We start from the raw sequence: 27,437 nt of genomic DNA on the forward strand, positions 1-27,437 counted from the left end.
TTCATTTAGAGATTGTCTTCCTCCAAAAGTGATTTAAAATAGTTAAGAAGAATAAAATCTGACAAAGAAAACAAAATAAAACAAACTAACAAAAACTAATAAAGCAAAATACAGGCAGAGGAGGGAAATGGACTATTTATTTTTATAAACTTGTTCAGAAAAACCCCTTTCATAAAGATTCAGTCATTGCTTGAGTATTTTTTTTTAATTTTGCAGAATCAAAAATAGTAGGTTCAAATTTTAAGCTATTCTTTTTGAAAATGTTCATATTTTCAATATTTACTCTGTAGCTAAAAGTTAGTATTAATAAATGTAATTTAAAATGGAAAAAGCTGTTCTTAAAAAGTACAAGTAAACCAGGTACAGTAGTGCACACCTGTAACCCCGCTATTCCAGGAGGCTAGGGCAGAAGGACTGTAATTTCAAGGCCAGCCTCAGCAACTTAGTAAGACCCTGTCACAAAATAAAAAAAAATAAGGACTGGGAAGGTAGCTCAGTGGTAGAACACTCCTGAGTTCAGTCCCAAGTACAATAAATAAATAAATAAGTGAAAGTAAGAGGAACAGAAAATGCTATATATACTCATGCATACTTACTCATACAGATATTTTATATTGGCTCGCAAAAGGCAAACTATTCGTAATATAACCTAAGGTCAGATACCAATGTTAAAATCTCCTAACAGTTATCTGTTTCAATGTAATTACTTTGTGTTGAGTCTTATATAACTGAAAATGCATTCAACATATTTTCCATTAAGCACCTAACAACACTCCACCAACCTTCTCAGGTTCTAATGAGCCCCACTGCAAACAAATTCACTCCAGTACAAAATCAGGTGGAAAGTCATGTCTCACACCAATTAGATTGCCAAGAGATTTTAAATGATGCTATTGCAGCACATTTTATCAATAATATTGTCCCAAACTGTTCTGTACAATATGGTAGTCAATAGTCACATGTGGCTATTATCTAAAGATAAATTAACTAAAATTAGATACAATTAAGAATTCAGATCCTCAGTCACATCAGTGACACTTTGAGTACTCAAACGCCATAGGTAGCTACCACACTGGGCAATGCAAACACAGAACATTCCCAATTACTGCAAAATCTCTTGGACAGCACTAGTCTGGAGGAATAATTCGGAAGACAGAGGAAAGACTCTGTAGAAGACTGAAAGTTTCTGATACTTAGCGAAAACCCTATAATGTCTTCCTCTGTTAACATTTATTTAGTGAGTTTCCAAATTCAGTGATAATTAGTACTCATTTTTAAGTAACATAAATTCTGCAGCAACACTTTATCTCTCATTATATTAGCATTCTTTCTAAAGAACAATTGTCAAAATTAGGAACATAGGAAATTCAAATCCTATATAAAAAGATCATCTCTTTGATACACTTGTGATCACTGGATATGAATATTAATATGATGAATGTTAATTATACATTAAAACTTACATGTTTTTGAAAAGAAAACATGATATTAGAAAAGTTGCTATTATGGTATATCCCTATGACCCAGTGGGATGTTCTTAAACGGAAAACTGTCAAACATCTATGCAACCACATAATAATTTCCAAGCATGAGATTTGTTCAAATATCATGGTATTCTCATTTAAGAGTAGAAAAATAATACTCCACTAGGAGTATAAAAATAATAATAGTTTTGGGAACCCAAAAAGGAGATGCAAGAAACATTACCTCTAGCAGTCAGATGGTTCAATTAAACCAAACTTCAATTACTCTAATAAATACTTGTTATACCTTTAAAATGTATTAGAAAAGTTTACCTATCCAACTGCTAAAGTTGTTAGTCAACATTTAAAAAGTCTCATTGAATATGTAGTAAATATATACAAAGTAACCTGAACATTTTTCATTGAGAAATATGTCCAGATTAGAAACAGATGTTATATTTTTTCTGCCAAAAATTTGAATAGCATACAATATGGTTATCATATCAAAGCTTAAAATTAATATTTAAATAAGGAAACAGGCAGACAGAAAGCTGATATTAATAGTTTGAAACCAACATAATCTTCAAATAATGTTATCTAAGAATGTCATGTTATATAAGAATAAACATTTTTTATTTAAAAAATAAATAAATTTTAAAATAAGCATTTTCTCTCCAAAGGTTGACTTACTGAATCATTCCGGCCAAAAAAGGTATATATTGCATATAAGTAATAATCAAACAGCTGAGACATGAAATGGATAACATCAAAGGCAATAGGCTTAAGAATGTTCATCATCTGCATATATTTCCCTGAAATGAAAAAAGTCCAAAATTAAATGAAGTAAAATTAATACCTGATATTTTATAATTATAATATAATGATAAAAGGAATAAAGTATTATCCTAAAATATTTAAATAAAATGAAATACTGCCTCCTTGAGCCTTGTTTCAAGTATTCAGTAGTCACATGTGGCTGGTGGCTACTATATTACCAGCAGAAATTATAAACAGTCCCAACATACTGGAAAGTTCTACTGGACAGCACTGATGAATGATACCTATCCATTATTATATTTTACAAATTTTGTCAATTTTTTACAGAACTCCCATACTCTACTCCAAATGATGCTCTACAAACAACATAGTTCGTCTTTTCTAGGAGATTCTAGAAATGTTTAAGTGTAATAAAGTAAAATACAACATACATAAGAAAAAGAGCTTTCATAATCTTACACATACACAACAGATGTAAAACGGCAAGAGAAAAGAGGACACAGCCACTGTCCCTTCTTTTCAACTCTAGTCCTGCTGAAATCTTGTGTCAGAGACAAAGAACATTTCTTTATACCCTCAAAGTATCAAGAATATATGCTCCTCATTCCTTCCTTTGGGAGATGCCAATATTCTATTCTTTCTCTAAACATATAATCAGATAGTCACAAGAAAAAAATTTAAACCAAATATCTACATTTATAAACTTGCTACTGTATTTTAAGGGTACATGATAGATGGGCTGAACCAAAGAACAACTACAAGTCCTTAATTCTATTTTATTTTGTTCCCTTCCATAATATAGGGAAAGAAATCTATCTATTAAAAATACTCTATACCTTCTTCTAAAAAAAATTAAATTTTAAACAGGCCATTTACTTAATTTCCAAATAATTCAGGTGCTATCTCACTTCATATAACTTGTAGTTATAAATTTTAAATTGGCACTATTGAAGATAGCATAATTCAGAAGAAAATACATTAACTGCAGTAGAAGAAATGAAAAATTTACTATCAAAACCATTTCTTTGCCGCAGTACATGTGTCTTAATTTATGTGACAGACAATCCTAAGTAACAGATGGTTATAAAGAGAAACTCAAATACAAGTACATATCAAAATAAAGTAAGATCTTTCAACCATATTCCAGTCTTATTCCTATTTATAAACCTTTTGTTTTAGAGTCATCTTTCCCAATTAGTTTGTGTGTCCTGACATTTTAAAAATAATCAACATTTTAAAATATTTGAAAGATATGCTCTTAGAACATTCTGGATAACTATGCTATTATTTACTCAAATACAAACATAGTTACCTACACTGCAACTAGTTAACCCATTTAACAATGTAACATTGTGAAGAAAAAAACAGAAAAATATTTTAAACAGTACAAGAAAAATAGACAAAGTAGAATGCAAATAACTGAGCTGATACATATCCAGAATACACAATTCCTCTTCATTTCTAGTAAGATAAATCATTGCTCAGATACTTAATCTTGAGAAAAGATATGAAAATGAATTATGAATAAGTAAAGGCTATTTAACTTTTTTTGTAAAGGTTATTTTAAATGTACATTCAAAGGGGCTGGGGATGTGGCTCAAGCGGTAGCGCGCTCGCCTGGCATGCGTGCGGCCCAGGTTCGATCCTCAGCACCACATACCAACAAAGATGTGTGTCCGCCGAGAACTAAAAAATAAACATTAAAAATTCTCTCTCTCTCTCTCTCCTCTCTCACTCTCTCTTTAAAAAAATAAATAAATAAAAAATAAATGTACATTCAAAATAAAAAAATGATTCCCTGTGAAAAGAAAATTTAAAAATAATATTTATTCATTCAACAAACACTTTTTGAAGACTTTCTATATATCTGGCCTTATGTTAAGGTACAAGGACACAGAGTCCTTGCTGCTCTCATACCTTACAAGGTTATGCCTGGAAGGTGATGATCAAGGAGGAGGCTGCCAGTGTATTAAAGTGCATGAGAATGAAGACTGTCTATTCAGGCCAAGGGAGTAAACAGGCAGAGAGCAGTTCTTCTCAGATCTTACTCAATTAGAGGATTTTAAAATGAACTGAGCTCAGATCTGAGAAGGGGATGAAAAGGCAAGGACAGAAAAAAAGGAGAAATCTAAAAACATTTCTAGAACAGGGGTTGGCAAATCCTTTCTGTATAAAACCAAACAGATATTTCTGGCTTTGCATACCACACAGTCTCTGTGGCTCTGCTGCTCTCTGCTTTGATTACTTAGCCCTGCCACTGTAGGACAAGCAGCCACAGACAGGGAGTAAAGACATGAGCATGACTGTATCCTAATAAAACTCTGTTTACCAGAAAAGGCAGCCAGCCCAACTCTGGCCTACATGCTAGTTTGTTAAACCCTGTTTTAGATGGCTGACCATGGATAGGAACAGGTTGATGGAAAATATAAAGAAGCTATTTAACCATAACAAGGACATAGAGGACATGGAAGCTACTCATAGAGGAGTGACTGCTTAGAATCAAGTTGATATAGTAAGAGTAAAAAATGGGGCTGAAAAGGATGAAATGGCAGGTCCCATGTAGGACTGACAGCATAAGTCTATATTGCCCCAGCCCCAGCCCCCCTCTAGCAGATAGAGGCATAGGCTGCTACAATTTACCCACAGACAAAAACAAAAAGAAGCCAGTATGGTGGCACATGCCTGTAATCCCAGCAGCTCAGGAGGCCTAGGCAAGAGGATCGCGAGTTCAAAGCCAGTCTCAGCAAAAGTGAGATGCTAAGCAACTCAGCAACTCAGCAATTCAGTGAGATCCTGTCTCTAAATAAGATACAAAATAGGGCTGGGGATGTGGCTCAGTGGTCGAGTGCCCCTGAGTTTAATCCCTGCTACCCCCAACCCCTACCAGAAAACAAAAAATGAGAAGACTTTAGGGCTCCTCCCTCAAAAAGTATATAAAGCAAACTAACCTCAAACACACAAAAAAATTAAATAAACAAACTTTAAAATTTCATAATAAATCACAAAAGCTTATTAGGCTTTTAGATTGGATATTGGCAACAGAGACTAAAGTCTAACTCATTCTGGGATTTTGGGGTTCTGTCACCATAAAGTAAAGGCTGCCCGGGCTGGGGATGTGGCTCAAGTGGTAGCGCGCTCGCCTGGCATGCGTGCGGCCCGGGTTCGATCCTCAGCACCACATACCAACAAAGATGTTGTGTCCGCTGAAAACTAAAACAATAAATATTAAAAATTCTCTCTCTCTCTCTCTCTCTCTCTCTCTCTCTCAAAAAAAAAAAAAAACGTAAAGGCTGCCAGTAAGTACCCCAGTCTTGTCCTATGCCACAAAACCTACCCAATCAGAATTCCTATTGAGGAGAAAGAGCCAGCTCAGACACAGATCTAATTACACAGAAGAGACCTACAACAGCTGTGCAGGCCTTTATCTTAAATATTCATAAAAAATTTTAAAAAAATAGTCAAGTGCATAAGAAAACCTGGAGCATGAGAGTAAAAAGAGAAGCTGATCACAGAGAAAGCAAAATAATTCAAGCTAAAGAAGAGAGACGCAATAATCATATAATACCCTATACCACTAGAGTATTAAAAAAAGAATATGGCTCTTAAAGATTAAAAATATCATTTTTAAAATAAAAAATTAAATAAAAGGGTCACAAAGAAGTTTCCAAAAAGGGTCAAGAAAAAAACAAGAATACAGAAAATATCAGAGAAAATAAGACAAAAAGGACCAATTTAAGAGACTAATCACTTGAATAAAGGAGAGACAGTGAGAGAGAATGAGAACAAATAAAATAGGTGGCAATTATCAAAGAAATACTAGTATCAGTCATAAGGAAAATAGGAGCCCTGAGACTGAGAGTCCACAAACTACTGAACATACTTAATAAAAAAGAACTCACACCCAGCATATCAACATAGAATTTGAGAATGTCAAGGGGGAAAGAAAATAATAAAAGCTTTCAGAGAGAAAGAGATGGGGCCGGGGGCAGGGGGAGTAGAAAGAAATTCAACTACAATATAACAACTAGAATACTTAGAAGTTTCAAAGTTCTAAAGAAAATAATTTCCACAGATAAACTGTCATTCAAACCAAAGAGCAGAATGAAGATGTTTTTCAGACTGATATGAATTCAAAACATTTACCTCTCACCATCCTTTCCTGGGAAATAACTGGAAGACAAACAGATCCAAAAAATAACCTCCACACTGTTTCCAAGAAGCAGTGAGACAAGTGTCTCCTGCTTTTCTTTACAAGTTCTTCCTTAGTAGACTTATTATTGTGAGATAAACTACCTTGATAAAAATACAAATATACAGTGCTGAAGTGAGCCTGCCTGGTTTAAAATATGCGTCCAGCAGTTTAGGATGTAGTTCTGATGCTCACTGAAAACAGTTACCTCATCCAGTCCAGATAACCAGGACAGATATATCTTCCCAGATTATCCAATGCAGGAGGTCCTTCCTTCCTCCAACCAGCCTATGTGATATCCTTTCTGATCCATGAATAATTAACTTTGTTCAGGAATGAGATTTAATATTCATGATTTCCTCCACTGAGAATGAAGCATGAAAGTTAAGAACTTACTAGCTCTAGGATGAGCGAGCCTATGCTTTCCCATTTACCAGATGTGTCATAAAGTCAAATCCTATCTCTGAACTTCTGTTATTTGTTGTGTAAAAAGGATGTTGTGAAGAATTCATGAGAAAATACGTGTGAAACATTTAGACAGCATATGACAGATACATAGCTAAGCAACTGCAGTTACAACTATTAAGAAAATTATGGTGCTGGGGTCACAGTACAGTGGTACAGCACTTGCCTAGCATGTGTAAGGCACTGGGTTCATTTCTCAGCACCGCATATAAATAAATAAAGGTTCATTGACAACTAACAACAACAACAACAAAAGAAAACTATAATTATGATGAATTCAACAGGGAGAAGTATGGGATGTTACAAAAAGGGAGCCCAACCTAAAACAGATATGAGGAAAAGCTTCACAGGGGCAACACTGTTTAAACTCTCTCATCCCCAAGTCCAGATGGGGAAGAGACAACAAAGAGACTGGCAAAGAAACCAACCAAATAACAGCATGGATAGGGACTAGACACAAGAGAAAGAAAGAACAGTGGGCTGCCTTGGCCAACTCGTCAGCAAGAGGTATAAGAAGGAGTGCAGTTATCACAGGGAAGGTGGCCCAGAGTAATTCCGGGTTCTTGAGTCAGCTGGTTGCGCCTCCTGAGTGGAGGAGGGAATACCCAGGTGAAGAGAAGCACTGGAAGTGTGAGGAAGTTTAATCTGTTTGAGCAATGTGACAAGAGAGGAAAAGGGGTTTCTCCAACAGTCAAGATTTTAAAAATTAAGGTTTGTTAGTCCAACTCACACTAGGAACTTACAAAAGTAAAAAAAAAAAAAAAATTGGCTGAGTGCTATAAACAGATGCTGCAAAAAATGATCAACTCTTGTCTCATCTCTAGGAGTTTAAAGTCGGGTGAGGCAAGAGCAAAAAACAGAATCTGAGTTGGAAAAAATGTTCATTATTCTTGTTACATTGCACTATTCCAAGAAATCATCAATGGACATAAATACTTATAAAGGTGTAACAGCATATGTGTGTGTGTGTGTGTGTGTGTGTGTGTGTGTGTATATATATATATATAAAGGCAAACTGGAAACAACATAAATGAGGCATGAAGGAAAGGAAGGAAAAGAGTCTAGCTTGGCAATTTAGAAAAGCTACTGAAGACTGAAGTGAAAAATGAACAGGTCTATTATATTACCTAAGTGCCTGGCTGCCAATTTTTATTCTATTGTTTGATTATTATTATTATTATACCTTAGCTCCATAAACCTCCAATACCATTTTTTTGTGACATGTACTAAGTAAGGGATTGCACTTTTTAGATCATCCTCTCAAAACATAATGTTGTATATACACAGCTAGAAACTCCAAAAATATTTTAATACTGCTTGAAAAAATATACAATTATAGTAACATTATCTTATTACCGTAATTATAAAATTAATACAATATTGAAATGTAACCTAAAGAGTGATAGATTTTTTTCTATAAATGTCACATCTGAAAAGTCTCTAATATTTTTTAATTTAATCTTATAACAAGGTTTTAAATTTTTTAAATGAAAAAGTGTTGACACACTTTTATAATATTACACTTATGATTTCACTGAATTTTATAACTTGATCCAAATATCTGAAATAGATTATTTTGAAAACAATTGATATAATTACTTACATTTGTAAAAAACGAAAGAAACAACCACTTGAATTATTTTCTTATTATTTAAGCACACATTGTTTAACATTCTAATTATGAAAACAAAGAAACCAATGATTTTCAATTTGTTCCCTGGCCCAATTTCATCAACATCATCCAGAAGTTGTTAAAATACAAGTTTTCTCGGGTTAAACCTCAGACCTACTGAATTAGATGCAAACTATATTCCTATAGGTCCTCTAGGTGACTTTGATGCACATTGCAATTTTGAGAAAAAGCGGCTTAAATCATTATAAAAAGACTGATCAAGCCGGCTTTTCTTCCTTCTGGATAGGCTCTTATCCTTTGGTTTTCAAGATCTTTTCTTTACCTCCTATTTTTTTTTCCTGTCTCTCTACCATTCATTCAGAATCTCCTGTACTGGTTTCTCTTGCTTTCTGCCCCTTCAATGTATCCATATCCACTGTTGTTCCCTAGGTTTCTCTGCTTTGCTATCTCCTGTTCAGTGGCTTATATGTACTATGGGATGGTAGTGCTTCTTTCCAAACGATTATGAACCCAAAAGGTTAAAAGTTACTGCCAAAGCAAACTCACCCACTAACATGGTTTTAATATTTAAATCAATGACTCAATAATTATCTAACTTACCTTACCTACAGAGTGTTTCTACTTATTTCTCATTTGGTATCTCTATATGTCCAAAATCTAATTCCATCAGCAACTCCCCAAACCTGGCTTTCCTCTTCTTTCTTTTTCTCCGTTATGGCATGTTAAGCGGTCAATTATACAAACATAAAATTTAAGAGTGATTCCTCATAACTAATTCATCAATCTTGTCCTGTATTTATAAAATCTCACAAATTTATCTTCTTTCATTTTAAAGTACTGATGTATGTGCCAGTATGTATATTCTAGCTACCAAAGCATTTTGTTGCATTAAGCTCTGTAGTTGTTATAAGCATGAGCTTTGGCTACCTATCTCCTCTCACTTAGACCTATCAGAGATGTCAAGGAACAGTAGCCTCTAGGAGAAAGAATCTTGAATACCAAAGCTATTCTAATGCTGACACTTCAAATTCCTATGCTCCATTGGCAAGCACTTATCAGGCTTGATGGGATTCTGATTAGTCCTCAGCACTGGTGGAAAGGTTCTCTGAGCCTTTCTAAGAGATTTAGATACCACCTGGAGCTGGCTGACCATAGAAACACTCTTTTGTTTAATCTCTTCTAATTATCTGCCTAGTAAATAAATAATACTTGAAAATGATGTTTTGAATATGTTTTCCATGCGTTACAATGTGTCTCCCAACTAGTCAATAATCATTCCATTCATCTTCCTGGGCACCAAAAATTTATCTTACTTACATAACTGTACTTCTCCACTGGTGAGAAGAGGCACTGCCTTTGCCTTTTAGAATCTTCATGCTCCTCAGGGCAATATCAACAGGGGATAGAAGAGTGCATTTTACTAGCTGGAGACGCCTGAGTGAATGGTCCCTTCAAATTATACTTTATAAACCTATTTCAAAATGAAGATAAAGACATTCCAGGGAGACAGAAAGTGAAGGGCATCAATGTGTATAGTGGGTGGAAAGGGGAGATGGAGGCTAAAGGCAGCACCTCAAGCCAGTGCTAAAGAGAAGATGGTCCAGTTAAATGAACACACTCAACACTGGTTCCAAATTACAACTCTAGAACACACAGTGGTGCAGACGGCTAAAGTTACAATGGTCAGACTCTCTCTTCTAAGGAAGGTTTAATTCAGGACTGCACCCTACTTTCTAGCATGATATATCAAGGGCCATAAGAATGTGGCTTTTCTCAATTTCTATAAATCCATTGTTAAAAAACAATGTCTACTATGTTAATCAATAATCCTTATATACAAATATGTTGTAGTACCTTTTGAATTTAGCATCAGGAACATAGTTTTTACCATTAACATAAGATAAAAAATCCTTTTATATAACAAGATTAGCAGAATACTTTGCTTTTTCAAATTCTTTATGCCTACTGAGAAATTAAGAGCTGCATTTGATGCTTGCATTTATCTAAACATAACATGATATCCCCCTAGTCCTCAATCTGTGTTAGCCTTGTATTTGATTTGATTCTAATAACTATATACCCTTTTAGAGTAAAAAGCAGCATAACTACCTCTAGTCTCTTCTAAACTAGGCTAAAAAATATAAACAACTACATAGATGTGGCCAATTGTATCATTTCCCCCAATTATCTGCTCTCCCCATTCCCTGTAAGAACATTTTACATTCCTCCTCGCTTCCCTTGACTTTATGCGCAGAAGCATAGTTTTTTTCACCCTGTGGGTGAAAGCTACTGATGTGTCAGGGCTGTTTGCTACTTCAATATAATCAGCAAAAGTACACAGACTACATTTTTAGTAGTATGTTCAGACACTTAAAAATTCTAAATGTGAACTAGGCTAAGGAGCATGATAAGGATTCAGAAAGGTTTGGAATTAACATCTCTGAGGACCAGATCAAGGAACTGTGTGCACTGAGTCTGAAAATGGATTGGGGATGAGAGATATGAGGAAAGGAGACACAGGATCACTATCATCACACATCTGGACAGTAATTAAATAAAAGAACAGGAGGAAAAAAAGCACTGACTCACTCTTTGTCTTTGAAGGGCAAAACTAACTATAGAATTAGAAAGGGACAAACTTTGATTTACCATAGGGAAGAGATTTCTAGCAGTTAAATTGGTCTAATAGAAAAATAAGTAGTCTTGCAAAATAATATGCTTTGAGAGACTATGAGTCATGAAACAAAAGCTTGATGGCCATCATGTATTACAGACATAATTGAAAGAAAACCTTATTTTGTGGTAACTTATACCAGATGACCTCTCAGCAAGCACCCTTCCAATTCTGATTCTATAAATTCTCAAGAATTATTCATGATACTGCTCAGTTAGGTCTCTTGGACAAAAGAAGAAAAGATAATTTCCCTGACAATAATTAGCTACAGAATAGCTTTTAAGAATCTGTCATTTTTCTGTGTGCCATGAAAATGCATACCATTTCTATTCCTCTCAATTCATTATTACTGTTCCATATTTTCTCTAAAAAAAGCAGGACTAAAGCATTTTGTACATTTTATCATAACATTAATGAAATTTGGAATTTATATTAAAGAACACAGACCATTTCAACAAAGCTAAGATTAATCAAATAAGATCACTGGTAAATTCCAATTTTGTAAATAGAAAACTGATTTTTTTTTTTAAACAGAAAACCATTAAAGTTCCTGAATGGTATAGATGGCAATGTGAGAAGACAACTTTATAACTTAAATTGTCAAATGTACAGACCTATATGTGAAATATAAAGGCTGAGAGCATATAAGATATTTAAAACACTGACATCAAAAAAATCCACATAACTTTCAAACCTGCATAATTAAAAAGGAATTTCTTCATATTGTCTGCCTTCTATAAAATCATCAGTAAAGGTCTTATCTGCAATAAGAACAATACTTCCTATTATCTGAACATTTAGTTTGTAAAACCCTTGCATTTGAAAATACCAGAGGATCACTATTCACTCTGCCTATCTGAAAGGAAGGCTGTGAAGATCTATGAAACAATTAAGTAGAAAAACAATGTGTAAATGTGCAAATGGTACTATCAGCATCCTATATGTACCTCTAACTCAACTATATAATTTTTATTACATTTCAATTAACAGGAATATTTTAGAAAAATTTAGAAGATGCAAAGATTTAACAAGTTGTTAATGAAAAAACTAACATTAAAATTAGTATCCTACTATTTGGAACATTTAAAATGAAAAGCATTGACATATGAGATATCTCAAATCTCTTGCTGCATGGAGTACTGCAGTTATCACACAACGAAAACTTCAAGTAAAAATTATTCAGTAACAAAAGCAAACCAATTTAACTGGTATAATTTTTTTTTAATCAAAAGGGGTAGCTACTTACCAACAAGCCTTATTACATTCAACGTCGTATTTGTTAAGATGGGTGCGTTCACTTTATTTAGACTGTAATCTGATTTCTTCCGACTTTTTAGGGTTTCTCGAGAAACACTTAATACAGAAAAACAAGAGTCTCAATTAGAATTATCAAGTAATAAACCAATAAGCTATTCAGTTTAGCATCTAGCTTTCATTCACTAGTTACTCACTGAAATTCTCACCATGTTTCAGATGAACTCACAGCACAGATACAAAGATAAATAAATAAGCAGAGAAATATAAGTACTCTTCATGCATTTCTTTGATTCTAAAACAAAATTATCAACCATTAATAAAAAGCTACATCACTTAAAAAGCAGATTTTCTAGGGAAATTATACACATAGGTACAAATGTACTAACTTTCCTGATTGCAGAAAATTAGAGGAAAAAAATACTCTCCTTAAAATAAAATATAAAGTATGATGGCAATGTTGGGGTAGAGAGGCTGCACTAGATACAAAGGAAAAGCAGAAGTCATATGGCAAGTGCAGAAAACAAAGGACAGCAAGTAATGAGGCAGAGGGAGTGAGAATACTGTATGCTGAGAGAAGTACTGGAGTCCACGATAGTAGCTTGTAGCAGATAGAAAAGAGACAGGAAAAGAGGTAAGCACAGATCAGATCACTGAAAGCAATCAAACCTAAATAGTATGAACCCTATCATGGATGCAGTAGTAAACCAATAAAAACTTTAACCAGGAAAATGGCATAATTAAATTTGTATCTAAGAAATAAAATCTAAATTCATATTAAGAATGAATTGGAAGGAGGTAAGACTCTATAAAGCCAAGGTAAGAAAGATGATTGAATAATCTGGTACAAAGATGATTTGGGCATGATACAGGATGGTCATTACATCCTAGGACAGGAAAATTAATATATTCAAGGGAAACTGAGAAGTTAGAATTGATAATAACTGCTAACCAACTGACTTCAGTAATTCACATGATTCAAACTTCTTATGGGTAGATTATAGGGTTTAGGAATCGGCATTAACTACCAAAAATAGAGGTATACATATGTGAACAAGTGACTCTATTTTAGTCATTTATTTCAACTTAATAGAGCTTTCATTTTGGCCAATATATACTTAAAACATATCTAGTGAAGAAATTCAGTACATACATAAAAACCCATACAAATAAATTTTCCCAATTAATATATCTACAACTACATGACTTGCTCACTTTTAAGAAGATAATTTTTTCAGTCAGTGTTTCAAGTTAATCGAGTATCTAGAAATCATGAGGTTTAAGAGTAAGGAAGAGTGTACTTAAATCTATCACTTAAGTCCTTTTGTTGTTGCAGTACTAGGGATTAAAACCAGGATCACACACATGGCACCTAACACTACACCAATCCCCAGTCTCTTAAATCTATTACTTAAGAAAAGTACATTTGTGTTTTGCTAAATTTCTGATGTTAATAATATCAATACATAAAAATCAGGCACATTTAACTGGGAGGAGGTAAAAAAATTTCTAATATAATTATCATAATTATCATATTGTCTGCCTTCTATAAAATCATCAGTAAAGGTCTTATCTGTAATAAGAACAATACTTCCTATTACCTGAACATTTAGTGTAAAACCCTTGCATCTGAAAATACCAGAGAATCACTATTCACTCTGCCTATCTGAAAAGAAGATAGTTGGTCACAAAACAAAACTCAACCACTAATAGAAAACCTTAATAGAAGGTCCATTTACAGAACTCGAGACACCAGAAAATAAGTAGAGACCTGCTGTATTTACTAGATCGAGGCAAAAACACCACAAAGAAAATAATGGCCATTTTCTCCCTGAGGTTCTCTGATCTATGTGAAGCAAGTACTGTCCCGAAAGGCAGCACTGATTTTATAAATCTAAAGATTTTGTTCTTTTGTAAAATCCGTTGATCACTAAATTAAAAGATCTTTGGTTATGCCCAATATTTCCATTTTCATTTCATATTGTTTAAAAATTTGTAAAAAGATTGTCTTGTGAAATTTAAAAAAAAACAGGAATTAGAATCATACTGCAAAAAACAATGTCAAAAGGGCTATGTAAATTTTAAGAAAAACTAGTTTAAAACCTTTTTTTTAGCCTTTTAAAATTACCTGATGTGATATATTCTTTTTCTTTATTTTGAAATAGTAACAGTCAAATTCATAGTCAAATGAATTCATTTGTGAAATACCAAAATAAAGCTTTGCTAAGTAGAATTTTTCTTAGAGATATTTTTTTCTTGAAAATCTACTGTTATGGAATATAAAAGAAAACCTACATTTTCAGTCTTTTGGAATCATTCTTTAAAATACATTAACTTTTTTCATAGGATGTGATAACCACTAAATTTTTATTTCATTTTTTTTCTTGACCTTTAAAGGTAATTCAATATGTCAAGAGTACAACATTAAATGCTAAATACCATACACCCTAAACAATTACCTTTTCACAGGAGCATCTCCTGTCTGCTCATCCACATAATCTCGCTTGAGTTCCTCAGGAACATCACTGTCACTGTCATATTCCTGATAGGCACTCTTTTCTTGTTCATCAGATTCATACTAAAGAGAACAGAGTAAAATACAACAGTGAGTACAAAGAGCAACCTTTCTTGAGTTCTTTCAAAATAATTAAAAGTACATCAATTTTATAAGAAATAGCTGATCTAGGTAAACTCTTAATAATTTAGCTCTAATTTTGCCATCAAGAATCCTCCTTTCATTTTCTTCTCTATCATCCTTGTTAATCCAGCTAAATAGAAATGGGGAAAAAAATTATACCTATAAAAGCTTGTAACTATCTAACAAAATCACATCTCCATTTACAAAAACAACAACAACAACAACAACAACAACAACAAAAGAAACACTTAGGGCTGGGGATGTGGCTCAAGCGGTAGCGCGCTCGCCTGGCATGCGTGCACTCGAGTTCGATCCTCAGCACCACATACAAACAAAGATGTTGTGTCCGCCGAAAAACTAAAAAATAAATATTAATATTCTCTCTCTCTCTCTCTCTCTCTCTCTCTGTCTCTCTCTCTCTTAAAAAAAAAACAAAACAAAACACTGAACCTTAACTGAGGAAGAGAGTGTTCTTTCTTTTTATTTACTGGACTTCAATAGAGAAACAAAGAGTACATTTTTCTTTCTTTCTTTTTAATAAACAATCTAGAATTTTCATCAAACTTATATCCAATTTGTTAACTCATTATAAAGAGGTTGAGTGTGCAATTCTCAACCTTTTTGGAAGTACTAACTCAGTTAATAAACACATACAACACACATGATATTCTATTTCTTTACAATGAGCTTTAGTTCCAAGAGCAGCTTAGGACATTATGTTCAACACCCAGGGACCTATTGAGAGCAAGGACAAACATGGTTGGTTTACTCTTGAAAAGATGTATACCTTCCTAACATTTTCACCATCTATTATGTTACCATGGCCAAATGCCAGCAAGGGGAAGGACAGTGGAAACCACGAAAGGCACAGAAAGCAGTGGCAATATCATCATCATCAAACTATTGTTATCGATTAATAGGGTTAAGATCTGGCCAAAAATTATTATTTTGAACCCATCGGCATGCAATCTGCTGTCATGAATTATCTCACTGAGTCTAAAAACAATTCTGAGAAAGTTTAATCTCATTTGACAGTTGAGGAAACTAATATGATGACAAAATGAAAACAATTTAACAAACCACTTTTTAAAGTTCTATTAAGGAAAAGCATTTCGTTAGGCCATATTTAGATTCAGGTTCTCAAGGACTTAAGTTGTATCTAAAAAGATTAGATCACATATTAATAATTGCAAAAAAAAAGCAAAGTAGGCTTCTCCTATACATATAAATAATTTGATTCCAGTGATATACAAATCAGTATTTCATGCAAACTAGGGTTTCCTGGTTATTACAACAGAGATTTATGATTACATGGTATAGTGGGTATTCATTATTTAATTAGATTCTTACAAATTTGCCTAAAATGTATTTGTAAGCTCCAAATCAATGTTTAAGAGACTTTTGTGATTATTCATGGACATGTGCAGAGGCACAAACTCTGAGTCATCAAATATACACATTTTCAGCTGAAGGTATGCTCTGCTTTCTTTTTGCTCTTATACCATAAACAGTTGTCCTTATCATGGTTTATTCAGTATTTTATATTTCCATGCTTTTTGTTGGTGACTTTGTTTAGAATGGCTTCCATTTCAAGACAGTGCAGAAGTCTTCTATAGTGTTCCTAAGTACAAGGCAGATGTGATTTCCCTTACAGAGAAAATGCTTATACTGGATAAGCTTCACTTAGGCATAAGTTACAGTGCTGTCAGCCATAAGTTCAATGGTAATGAAGCAACAGCATATATTACATACGATGTCTTTAATAGAAGCGTACATAAAACAAGGTCATGAATTGATGAGTTGGTGAGTATTTTGCTACTAGAAGCTCACAGGAATTTAATTCTATATGAACCACAGAAGCAATGGTTTAGCATGTGCTATCTGAAGTGTTCACAGCAACCATATGGAACACAATTAATGCAAATAATAAGGATCAAATACTGTGTGGGTATTTTAAAATTTTTATTTACTTTTTTCGTTTTCTAATTTTAATTTATATTTTTTAAATTCACAAATCATTATAGAGGGAAACATTATTTCAAAATAACTGAAATGCCTTTTAATTCTTCTCAGTTTAGTCTATATAGGGCAAAATGTCACCAAAGAACCATAGTTTTAAATATGGCTTACTGTGAAATAATTTAAAGTTCATGATAAGACATGATGATGGTATATTTTCCTAGTTGTAGTTTTAAAAATACATGTTAAGTAAACAAAAGAGAAATTCCAAAATTAAATACAGAAACAAATGTAATAAATTTTTCTCAGGTCAAATGAGAACAATTTTCACTCTGGCTTCACCAAATCTAAAATAAAAATCATGGTGAGTTCTTTTAGACATTATGACACTTAGAAGAATGCATCAAACAACATCCTTTGTCAAGTGAAATATTTTGGAATACCTTGATGACAATTGGGAAGCAAGAATTTTCCTCACTGTTAATAATGAATAACTCAGAATCACAAAATAATTTTCTAAGAGTCACACAGTTAATAAACAATAAAGGCAATATTTATTACCAGACTTAAAATTCTTTCCACTAAAACATTATTAAGACTGTTTTTGAACTGCTCAAAATGTTGCTAAAGCAATGTACTTCTAAATCTTAAAAACATCCCTGCCAAGTGACTAGATAAAGACACGACTCTCTCTCTCAGATAAAGGAACATGGAACAAAATGATTAGATACCCAGGAGCAGAGCTGAGAAAAAAGTGCAGATGACTTATTCCCTCCCATAATCTGGTAAGAACATAAAGCAAGCATAAAGGCAAAATGTATTGTTCAGAAGGACATCATCAACAAAGTGTATTGAAAAGTTGCTACCTATACAAGTACTATTGTTAAGTATATGCACGTACATACAAAGGTAGCTGGTATGTGGATAAATAAATCTAGCAAATTACCTTCCTCATTGGTTAAAACACTTTCAAATAAATCTAACTTCCTTTTCACAGTATGTTTTAGAAATATCACATACCCCATTAGAAGCCAAGACATCTTCTGTTTCTTCATCTTTGTGGCTGGCCTGAATTTCAAATGGATTCCCACCACTACAGTATTGCTCAAACAAGGTAACTGTTTTCGAAGAAGTTGAGACTGGCTGCTTACTAGGCGAAACTGATGGGGAACGAGACTGTTCCATGAATTTAAATTCCTAAACATTAAAAAAGGAACCAGATGTCTTTTAGGAAAAACAATAAAATTCAAGTAATAAACATATTCTACCAATGTAAATGTAGAGTGAATCAGGGAAAACATCACGATCTAATCTGCTTTTAAATCTTACAGGTTTTCTGAAATCACAATCTTAGACAAGTTTAAATGTTTCCTAATGACAACTCAGTCAATTATACAACTTAAATCAGTGCTATCTGCATCAAGCTACTTTTGGCGTTGACTTTAAGGAATTGCACAGATTTTTTTTTTTAAATAGCTTAAGAAATTTGAATGACATTTAAAGAAAATTTAATGTAGCAATAAAAGTCCTAGCAGGATACAGTTTGAACAAATAGAATTATTTATAAAAATGAATTAAGTCACACACTTTGCTTACTCATATGCTTGTACCATTTAAGATATTCTATAATAAAGCATGAAGTATATATCTTACTTTGTTGTGTACATATCTGTAAACCTTCATTTACTTTTCTTTACATACCAACAAGCAGACAACAAAAACACAGGTGATATTTAACCCATTACATTCCATTAACTTTCCACATACTATTGGGAATATCACCTGGCTTCTCTATGCTTATATTTCTTCATCTGTAAAATGAAAGGAACAATCTAGATTGGGAGAATCATAAATGCCAAGGCTAAAAGAGTTGTAATACTTGGTTCAAATCATGCATTATCCAGATGAGGAAACTTGAGATGTTCTGTAGGGATTCAGTGCTAAATTCAAGATTATACAGCTAGCTAGAGAAAAAGTTATCTTTTAAAATAATATTTAAAGTTCATTTGAATTATATTTTTGATTTGATAATCTATCACAAAAAATTCAACATTTTTCTATATCTAAAGATTAATCCCAAATTTCATATTCAATAATATTCTTATTATAAGATCCAATGATCTTATTAAAAGGTATTCCTAAATTTCTAAAAGATACATTGGCTTGTTAATTTTTAAATTATGAATGTGTGCTTTTTCTTTCTAAACTTCAAGGACACCTTAAATCAGATTCACTGTAACGCCTAAGAATCATGCAATTTATTTTTCTAATTTATAATTTTATAAACAAGGGGTTAATATAAATTAATGAGACAATTTTTTTAAGTATCTACAGAATACAGTACATGCATCTAGGAATATGGAACATGTATCTAGTAAACAACAAGTTGTGCATAGTGTTCAAGGTAACCCCTTTAAAGGAAATAATGCTTCCCTGAATAGAAATGTTTCAAGGTGCCTCTAAAATAAGTTTTTATACTAAGTATGTATGTAGACATTCACAATTTGATAGTTAAATAAAAATTCAAATAAAATTATTTAAATATATTCTAAAATTAATGTTAAACTTAGAATTCTAAATAATGTTAAGAAATTATCTTCATTAGAATCTGTAGATTCTGTTAATGTTAATTACATTATTTTGATAGTGCTAATTAAAATTAATGCTAATTTTGTTGTCTTTGAAACATTTGTTACCAACACATTTCAGTACTTTTAATATTTGAATATTAGGAAAGGAACACACTAGAACTAATCATGTTGTCTTTGCATTTATCCAGACTAAGAAAACTGATTACAGAAAGCCATTCTTTTCAAAGTCAAAAACCAAACATACTACTTTCAACACATGGATCTAAGTATATGCGCTGCATTTTGATATTTGATATTTGTATAACAAAATATTTCAAAAAATATTTACAGTGTGTTTCAATTAAAGGTAAAAATCAACATTTTGATTTTACCTTTAATTTTTGATTTAGGACTTTTTTTTTTTTTTACAGATTCCTAATTCTATAGAGATTCAAGGAATCCAATTAACTAATAAAAATTAGGTAAGTTTTTTTTTCATAAGTATCTCTTTTATTTCTGATGCACTGTCTCAGTATAGGCAAAATTATGAATTGTAATACAAATTTAAGAGCCTTAGCATAATTAAAAAGGACATAGCATAATTTAAGTCCCTTTAAAAAAAGAAATATTCTACATATGTAAATAAGCATTTTTACTCAAAAGTACCAAAATATAACTAAAAGCTTTCTGAAAACTTTAAATATAGCAATATACCCTTTTCTGAATTTGAAAGAAAAAAAGGCCAATTTAACTGCAATTCTTCTTAGGCAAAAAAGTTTTCCTGAAGAATGTAAACTGTATTTTGTAAATAGATGGATTTTTCATACTCATGAAACGATCACTCTTATTGAAAGGATTTACCACTAATGATTTTCAAGAAAGGAAGACACATCATGGTTACTTAATTTCACTAATTTTTTAAATGCTCAAATATGCTTTTTTAAAAAGTAAAAAGATCAAAAGATGACAAAAAGACACACTGCTCTTAAGAAAAACTTACATGAAGTTGCAAAATGCTGAAATTTGACTTAACAGGACAAAGTTCCCAGGTCTCATTCTCTAAGAACATTCTCAGTTCATCAAGTCGTGTTCTTAAAATAAAGAAAATAAACACCTTAAAGAAGAAAAATACTCTGCACGTAGGAACTGAGGAAATAAATACCATATAATTATAGGATTACCATGATCATAATCAATTTTGAGAACCCATTCAGATTAACACAATAAACATAAATGTTCGTTTCTACTTGCTAATACTTTATCCTTTAGAGAAAAAAACTCTCAAACATTTACTAGCTGAATATTTTTACCTTACTACAAAAATAATGAATGTGTGGAAAATGGCATATTTATTAAGGAACAAAACTAAAAGCTTGTCACTAACTCATGTGCCTAAATATCTTGTTAATCATATATCAATGCCAAAACACAGAGAAATAATTTACAAATTATATGAAAATACACATACTAATACTTTATGCTAAACGGCATAGATCTGACCCATACTTACTCAGCTATAATATCAAGATAATTAATCACTTTCCAAAGAGTCAGGGCCTATGTCCACATATTAAATTAGTAGGTAAGACATATATGTTAGTGGACTGTCTGGACAGTCAGTGGACTGTCTGGACAGTATGACATCACCTATGTCATACTGCTCTTTCTTTAATGCTACTGTTCTATCTGTCCAGAGTAATCCTTATGTCATATATAGAGTCCCAGGAAAACAAATCCTTGCTTCTAGTTGAATAAAGGGTCAGCACCTGTCCTATTCTTTCCTTTCTTACCACAAGCTGTTGCTACATACTAAAAAACAAAAATCGAGATTTTTCTTTTTTTCCAATACAGATTCTAAAATAAAGAGGTGATAAACAGATAAATCTATGGAAAGCAGGAACTGCTTCAAATATTGGGTTTAACAGGCAAGGACCTTAAGATTATTATGTTAAATAAAACAGAGACAAAGATGCAAAAATGGATACAAAAAAGAACTTCAAATAAATGTAATAATAAAAACAAAAAAAGAGTCAAATAGAAATTCCAGAATCAAAAAATAATAATACCTTCAATTAAAATTTATTGAATAAGCAGAACAGCAGACAAGGGGTACCAGAAGACAATATTAGTAAACTTGAATACAGATCAATAGAAAATACCCAAACTGAAGATCAAATGGAAAAATAGAAAAAAAAAACAGAAAAGATCATAAGAAATATGTAGTAGAGTGGAAACATCTAGTGTGCATGCAGTTGCATGGAAAGGATAGAAAAAAACGAGCAGGAAAAATACTGGGAGAGGGAATGGCTTAGAAATGGTAAAAGTGATTTGTGTCCATGCCTAATACCACACACTAAAATTAACTAAAATGAATTATACATCTAATTTAAGAACTTAAATTATAAAATTTTACAACTCAACAATAAAAAGACAATTAACCCAATTAAAAAATGGGCAAAAGCTCTGCATAGACATTTCTGTAAAGAAAATAACACACACACACACACACACACACACACACACACACACACACACAAATGGCCAGTAGCAAATAAAAACTTAACATCTTTAATCATTAGGGAAATGCAAACCTAAACCATAATAACATTCACACATACTAGGACAGCTATGATTGAAAGGAAAGAAAATAAGTGTTGATGGGTTTTGGAGAAATTGGAACCCTCAGACAATAATGGTAGGAATGTAAAATGGTACAACTATTGTGGAAGATGGTTTGGCCGTTCCTCAAAATGCTAAACATATTTATCATAGAATCCAGCAATTCTACTTTCTGATAGTTTCCTGTAGCAAATTATCACATAATGAGTGGCTTTAAGCAACAGAAACTTAATTCTCTCACAATTCTGGAGGACAGAAGCCCCAAATCTGCAACACTGGGTGAAACTAAGGTATTGGGAAGGGTGGAGTCCCTCGAGAAGCTGTACGGGAGAATTCATCCACCCCTCACCTTTTCCAGCTTCTGGTGGCTACTGGCATTCTCAGACTTGAGGCCACAGCAAGACCACTCTAATCTCTGCCTCAGGTTTCATGTTGCCTTCTTTTCTATGTAGTTTTTCCTCAGCATCTGTACTATCCCTCTCTCTGCCTTCCTCTTATTTGTGATGGTATTAGGGTTAGGGTTAGGATTAGGGTAATATATAAAATCAAATATAAAAAAATGTTTTAATAATTATGCATTGCCACATAATTTCTATGTCATCATTGTTTAAATAAGAATATTTGTGCTTCTAGAAATCTTGCAACACCTAGCAGAAGAATGACAACTTGGTGTATGCAACCTTAGTACATGAACATAAAGAAATTTAAGGAACTATATATTTTATAATTTTAAAAGATAAAAATTCATAATGATACTGTGTTCACTCATACTTTATACAAATTTGCCCTAGAAAAAGATAATGATATGTAAATTTTATACAACTACCACAAATAACATGAGTACACTTAATAAATAGATGTTCCTCAAGAAAGCAAAATGCTTCTATTTTCACCTTTTTATTGTGTACATCTTCAAACAAATAGCCTCAATAGACTTCCAAAGTAAGAGTAATTTGGTTCAAGTATTTCTTCCTTTTCAAGGGCTCTATTTAGTAGTAGAGGATCACAAAACACACTATTATACATTTAAAGAGCTTTATTGAAAAACACACACTTGACCCATATATCATCATATTTCACACAGCTTTTCAGTATTTGTAGTATGATTTGGTGAAAGGGATATTAAATTGGCATTTATTAGATTTATTTTTTTTATTGATTGTTCAAAATATTACAGAGCTCATGATATATCATCTTTCATACATTAGACTCAATTGGGTTTTGAACTCCCGTTTTTACCCCAAATATAGATTGCAGAATCACATCTGTTACATACTCACATTATTACATAATGGCATATTAGTGACTGTTGTATTCTGCTACCTTTCCTATCCCCTACTATCCCCCCTCCTCTCCCCTCCCCTCCCATCTTCCCTCTCTATCTCCTCTGCTTCTGTTCAATTCTCTCCCCTTTTTCCCCCTCCCCCTTGCCCCTCATAACCTCTTATAATTTTGTGTATCATTGAAGGTCTCCTACCATTTCCATATGCTTTCCCTTCTCTCTCCCTTTCTCTCCCCCCATTCATCTTTGTTTACTGTTAGTCTTTTCCTCATGCTCTTCCTTCCTGTTCTGTTCTTAGTTGCTCTCTTTATATCAAAGAAGACATTTGGCATTTGTTTTTTAGGGCTTGGCTAGCTTCACTTAGCATAATCTGCTCTAATGCCATCCATTTCCTTGCAAATTCTATGATTTTGTCATTTCTTAGTGCTGCATAATATTAGATTAGATTTATCACTGGCTAATGTAATTTTAGCCAATTCAACATAAGTCCACAGGTATCATTTCTAAACTGCTTGTCAAGTGAACCTTCTTTCATTAAGGGGCAAGGGGGAGAAGTACTTCAGAACACACTGATGGTGGATGCCATATTTACCAAGTGATTTTCACTATAATTTTGAAGTGGCAACTGTTAAGAGAAAGATACAAACTACATAGGCTTAAACTTCCGTTTTAACACTGGGGAAAAAATTATACTAAAAAATAGTTAATTCATTGCTTTTTCAAGCTGTCCCAAACTTTACATTATACAACACAGCAAGGAGGAGAAAAAAAAAAGAAAATGTGTATGCAATGCTTATGGAGACCATTTAATCAAACCACTTTAAGATTACAACTGATGGAACCACACCCCAAAGAGCTGGCAAGGAAGGGCAGGGACCCAAGCCTATCATCTCCCCCATTTAGCTCCTCTAAAAATACAGCATAGTCACATCAAGGAGAAACAAAGTTCACAAATGTTTCTAAGAGAAGTCCTTTATAATGTGAAATATTTAAAAATATTAAATAATTCATTTCCATTTTCTTTAACTGCACCAGGGTGAATTATTGTCAGGAATCTACATCACGGTCAGAGTTTAAAATAAAATGCCCATGCCTGGCTGCCACAGAAGACAAACACTCAAAATAAGCAGGATTTAGAATGGAGGCAACTACAGGAATCAGTATTGTTACAGTGCCCACACCTCAAAAGGTCTCCCCGTTGTTCTGTTGGGTAAAAGCAATCTTTGGTGAAACCGAAATCTGGCATGCTTCTATGCTGGCAGGGAAATTGAGGTTTCTGGCTCCTTTTTCTTCATCTGTGATTAAAGGCCTCACTCCCTTCTGTATAGAAATGTTTACAGCCAGACCTTCTGTTTTAGCACAAAAGGAAGTTATAAATAAAGCAGTGTTAGGGTTTCATGCTGTTCCCTAACCACTGTTTCCCAACCACTGTTTCCCTGATGTTTATTCAACTAAATTTGTTTTTTAATTTTCTTCATTCAATTATGAAACTCAAAGGATCTGCTTTGGTACAGGTTCAACTTAAATTTACTTTCAAAGCAATTTACTTAATAGTTTACAATTAGCATAGAAAACTTGTATCTAAATCTATTTAATTACTCATTAACCAATTGTCTGATGTCCAATAATCTCTCTACTGTCATGGCATATATCACTGTGAGCAGGTATTGACCACAAACAAAGAAAGAATGCAGAATTTGAAATCCTGACTCTTTCTACCACCAAATAAGAACAAAATCAAAACTTAGTGGTAAAAAGTACAAGTTCAGAATAAAAGGTAAGATATGACTCAATTCAAATGGCAAAATGTATGCAAGAAGCACAGCTTAGGGTCAATCTTTTATCAAGGGAAGTTAAATGTTGGTTCTCTCTTCTCTCAGTTTAACACTGTTTTAAGGATACACTCACAAAGCTATGTAAACATTCTTTCCCATCTTCTTCCACTCCTAAAACCATTCCTAGTCACCCTTTCTAAATTAAGCAGTGATGACCATAATACACAATCCTTGCTTTGTAGTCAGTATCTGAGTACCATGAAGTTCCATCCACAATCCATCTTACTCCTAAGAGAGAGATGCTCTCAAGCACCCTCTCTCTGAGTACTGCCTCTTCTGATCTGACTTCCTTACTAATTGCACCATGTATGTTTAGGCATGGAAGGAATGGCTGAATTCATTTGGTTAACCCTGATATAATAATCATCTCTTACCCATAAATAAATCATTTCAATATCTGAGATCCCCCAAGACAAAAAATATATTAATATTGACAATGAATAAATAATGAGAACATTTTATATTTTTGGCGAAACATCCTTAACTAGAGCTACAGAATGTATTCATAAAAGTAATTATTTATATCAATTAATTCTATAAGAATAAGCATTACACAGAACTATTCTCAATTACCTATAATTATTAGCGTTCTTACCTATGGTAGTTCTTGAAATAGTTGATGCTTTGTTTTCTTATAGATTCTTGCAAAACTTCAGACTTGCTACCACAAAATTCTTCTCCAACTTGCATCAACCTGGTTGGATAGGAAGGTTTTTGTAAATTTCTATGACATCCTTTCAGGAAAAAAGAAATTCATATTTCTTTCTTCACAGAAAGCATATCATAAAAATTGAATGCTTGGAAAAATTCTAAAAAAATCACAAATTCAGAATGTTATATAAACATCCAAAGGGCAGAAATATTTAAACACTTATAAACAAACCCAGTAGCAATTAGTTGTGAATGTATTATCATCTTCATTTGCATGAAGAAGATAACTCACTAATTTATCATTTGTTTGATTATAATGGTTGAATCAAACTAAAAAGTAAGACAAGATCTTAAACATTACCTGCTGATTATATCCAAAACAAAGATGAAGTCATCATATTTGAATATAGACAAATCAGTTCCAAGCAAGTAGGTTTTCACTTTCAGCTGAACATCCTATAAGAAAAAAAAAAATTCAGTAACTCCAAATATAGAAAGTTCTCAAAACCACTATATTTATACATAGAATGAGACATATACATTCTTAACTTGATAAACAGTATCTCTTAAAGGCCAGCAGCCAACAGCCTCCAGGGTAATACAATCCCATGAATATCAGATACAAAAATAGTAAAGGTCAGAATCATCACTACAATTCAACAGAGGTCTACAAAATTCTATCCATTGTAAAAAACAACATAAACACCTATATAAGGAAAGAATTAAATCCTCATAATGGAAATAAGGACAAAAATTATCTTTACTTATGCATGGCAGTGGTTGTTTAGAAAATTTAATCAATTAAAAATTAATAACTAAGAGAAGTGACTAAGTACAAGACAATACATACAATGATACCTAAAAATTGATGGCTTTCAGGTGTATCTAACAAGAACCTTAAAATGAAGAAATTCATTTAAAATATAGTAGGGGTAATTTTGATAATATCACACCATTTTAAAAAAACTAACAATTTCAGTGGGATACAAAAAGAAGACTGAAATTTCAATAAATTGTGAATAATAAAACTGAATGATGAATTCCAATTTTTCCAATTAATGTATAGGTTCAACAAAATTCCAAACAAAACCACAACCAAAACTTTTCTTCTAAACAATTATTCTAAAGTTCACCTAGAAGAACAAGATAACTGCTTTTAAAAAATAAAGTTTTATAAAGATGGAGTAAAAGTTGGAATAAAGTTAAAAGTTATGTACTACCTACATCAAATATATTAAAAACTACTTAATATTAAAAATGCTAGCAATATAATAATATACACAGAAATCAATAGACAAAAGACAACTCAGAAGTAGTATACAATGTATATTATGTAGATAATATATATAATGGTTTAAAAAGTTGTTTTAGTCAGCTCTTTTGTGACTAAAAAATCTGACAATAACATAGGGAGGAAAAACATATTTG

At 32.7% G+C, this 27,437-nt stretch overlaps 1 protein-coding gene across 2 annotated transcripts in view; it reads right to left on the minus strand.

Annotated features, from left to right (window-relative positions):
- VPS50 (VPS50 subunit of EARP/GARPII complex) overlaps positions 1-27,437 on the minus strand; it is a 116,653-nt gene that overhangs the window by 30,082 nt on the left and 59,134 nt on the right. The window contains exons 15-21 of one of the 2 annotated variants that reach the window (XM_081283730.1): positions 26,371-26,465; positions 25,954-26,052; positions 20,623-20,713; positions 18,073-18,249; positions 14,915-15,033; positions 12,448-12,554; positions 2,154-2,275 (exon numbers count right to left, since the gene is read on the minus strand). In XM_081283730.1, the coding sequence (XP_081139856.1) occupies positions 2,154-2,275; positions 12,448-12,554; positions 14,915-15,033; positions 18,073-18,249; positions 20,623-20,713; positions 25,954-26,052; positions 26,371-26,465 (810 nt within the window). Of the gene's footprint in view, positions 1-2,153; positions 2,276-12,447; positions 12,555-14,914; positions 15,034-18,072; positions 18,250-20,622; positions 20,714-25,953; positions 26,053-26,370; positions 26,466-27,437 lie in introns of those variants that run through there. The other variant, XR_014020775.1, reaches the window with a different exon arrangement.

This window comes from Spermophilus citellus (assembly GCF_964194105.1).
Source record: "Spermophilus citellus genome assembly, chromosome: 3".
Taxonomy (NCBI): Eukaryota; Metazoa; Chordata; class Mammalia; order Rodentia; family Sciuridae; genus Spermophilus; species Spermophilus citellus.